Below are 2,382 nucleotides of genomic sequence, written 5' to 3' on the forward strand. Positions count from 1 at the left end.
GTATGTATATATATTATGTATTGTACTCCTTTGACTAATTCGTGCATTTACTTCTCTAAATTTTAATATCCTTTAAAGAAATCCTAACTCCACTAATGGTAGTCCAATAGGCTATAGCTTATAGGCCTTACTTATACCACACATAATCAAAATATGGCATTTATTTACCCCACCTATACTCAAATTATGATCATACCTAATATCTTATTTATAAGTTGGGTCAAGTACACTAGTCCAAACTTTCAACATTTAATGAAAAAGGCAGAACCCACAACCACAAAACATTTGACACATCCAACATATATAGGAAGGTACCACTTCTATTCATCACCATTTCATCATTAACTTTATTTCAAACATGAGCAAATTAGAGCTGGTGTTCGTACCTGCTCCGGCCGTTGGTCATCTTGTTTCAACATGTAAATTTGCTGAGCATTTGCTCAGCAAAGATCAAAGGTTATGCATAACAATTCTCATCATAAGGCCACCTGCACCATGGGATGCAGGTATAGATGTCTACATGAAGCGATCTTCCTCTACTCCCGAGGGCAGTAGAATTAGATATATCACACTTCCTCGAGTCGAACCACCATCTTCAGACAAGCTAGAAAAGTCTTTAGAGAATTACTTCTCTCTTTTAATAGCCAGTCATCGACCACTCGTTAAAGAAGCAATCATCAGCAACAAATGGCCTGATTCGAACCCGAAAACCATTGGATTAGTCATTGATATGTTTTGCAGTTCAATGATTGATGTAGCAAATGAACTTGGAATTCCTTCCTATCTTTTCTTTACTTCTGGTGCAGGTTTTCTTGGTTTCTTGTTTTACCTGTCCGTTTGGCATGAAAAATTCGGGAGAGAATTTAATAAATCTGATTCTGATTTAAACATACCAGCCTATGCTAATCCTGTACCCTCAAAAGTCTTGCCTATGTTCGCGTTTAACAAAGAAGGTTTCAACTCATTCCGCGAACATGGTGTTAGGTTTAAAGAAACTAAAGGAATTCTTATCAATACAGTAGCAGAATTCGAAAATCATGCTGTAAATGCCTTAGCATCTAACCCTGAATTGCCTCCAGTTTATACAGTAGGATTTCTTGTTGATCTTGAGGGGCAAAAGACTAAGGGAAATTCCAATATTGAGTATGAAGAAATCATGAAATGGCTAGATCAGCAGCCACCTTCCTCTGTTATTTTTCTCTGCTTTGGAAGCTCAGGGATTTTTGAGCCACCACAACTAATCGAAATGGCAATTGCACTTGAACAAAGTGGAGTAAGTTTCTTGTGGTCAATACGCCGGCCTGTAGATGATGAATATGCAAAACTTGAGGAGATATTGCCAGAGGGATTTTTGGAGAGGACTAAAAACAAAGGAATAGTATGTGGTTGGGCACCCCAAATCGATATCTTGGCTCACAAAGCTACTGGAGCGTTCGTGTCTCATTGTGGATGGAATTCGACTTTAGAAAGCCTATGGCATGGAGTTCCAATTGTGACATGGCCCCTTTATGCTGAGCAACAAATCAATGCGTTCCAATTGGTGAGAGATCTCGAGATGGCGGTGGAGCTGAGATTAGATTACAAGATGCGCGGTAGTGATCGTGGTGAAATTGTGAAGGCAGAGGAGATGGAGAAAGCTATAAGATGTATTATGGACAGGGAAAATCCAGTGAGGAAGAGAGTTAAAGACTTGGGAGAGATATGCAGGAACGCGTTAATGGAGGGTGGATCTTCTTTCAATTCTATAGAAAGATTTGTTGAAACAATTCTTGATTCCTAGAATTGAGATTAGAAGAATTTTCGAATCCATATTCTGTTAACGTAGCAGAATCTTATGTTACTTTTGAGGAATGAGTAGAATGAATCAAATAAGAGTTGTTGCTAAGGTGAATGTATTTGTCCATTAATATATTTTATCATGTGAGAACCTTTAGTATTTATAGTTCAGATTATAAAACTTCATGGAATCGCCTAATATTTGTCCCGGACATCAAATACGGCCTAAAAAACAATTTCCACCCACTCGAAATGACCACAATATATTTTTTGGCATTTTACAGCCATAAAATTGCAAATCCGCGCGAGTCCCAAATATTTGTGTGCTATAGCCCATGCCTTCCGCATTGGGTGCGGTTTTCTGCTTCTCTGGTTCTAGCGGATGTTCAAATGCGTCGTTCATTACAGTAAATTGGATTGGACTTAGGAATTTGCAACTAAATAATTTTCGTTTGAAGGTAAATTTACTTAATTGAATTTGAATTGCAATAAGTAACTATGTCAACCGTATAATTCTCTGTTATGTCGAAATCATTAGTTATCTGCTTTCGGGTGTCTGTTCTATGTGATAGAAAACAGGTATAAACGGCGGAAGCAAATAGCCAG

At 37.9% G+C, this 2,382-nt stretch overlaps 1 protein-coding gene across 1 annotated transcript; it reads left to right on the forward strand.

The window, feature by feature from the left end:
* The first annotated feature begins 239 nt into the window (after positions 1–239).
* On the forward strand, positions 240–1,891 carry LOC104249991 (UDP-glycosyltransferase 71K1-like). The gene has a single exon (XM_009806531.2). The coding sequence runs from the start codon at positions 359–361 to the stop codon at positions 1,778–1,780; it is 1,422 nt and encodes a 473-aa protein (XP_009804833.1). The 5' UTR covers positions 240–358; the 3' UTR covers positions 1,781–1,891.
* Positions 1,892–2,382: the final 491 nt, after the last annotated feature.

This window comes from Nicotiana sylvestris, chromosome 7, assembly GCF_000393655.2.
Source record: "Nicotiana sylvestris chromosome 7, ASM39365v2, whole genome shotgun sequence".
Lineage (NCBI taxonomy): Eukaryota > Viridiplantae > Streptophyta > Magnoliopsida > Solanales > Solanaceae > Nicotiana > Nicotiana sylvestris.

Bases quoted from the DNA above. Each gene is read 5' to 3' on its own strand.
- LOC104249991 (XM_009806531.2), top strand. From the start codon at position 359: ATGAGCAAATTAGAGCTGGTGTTCGTACCTGCTCCGGCCGTTGGTCAT.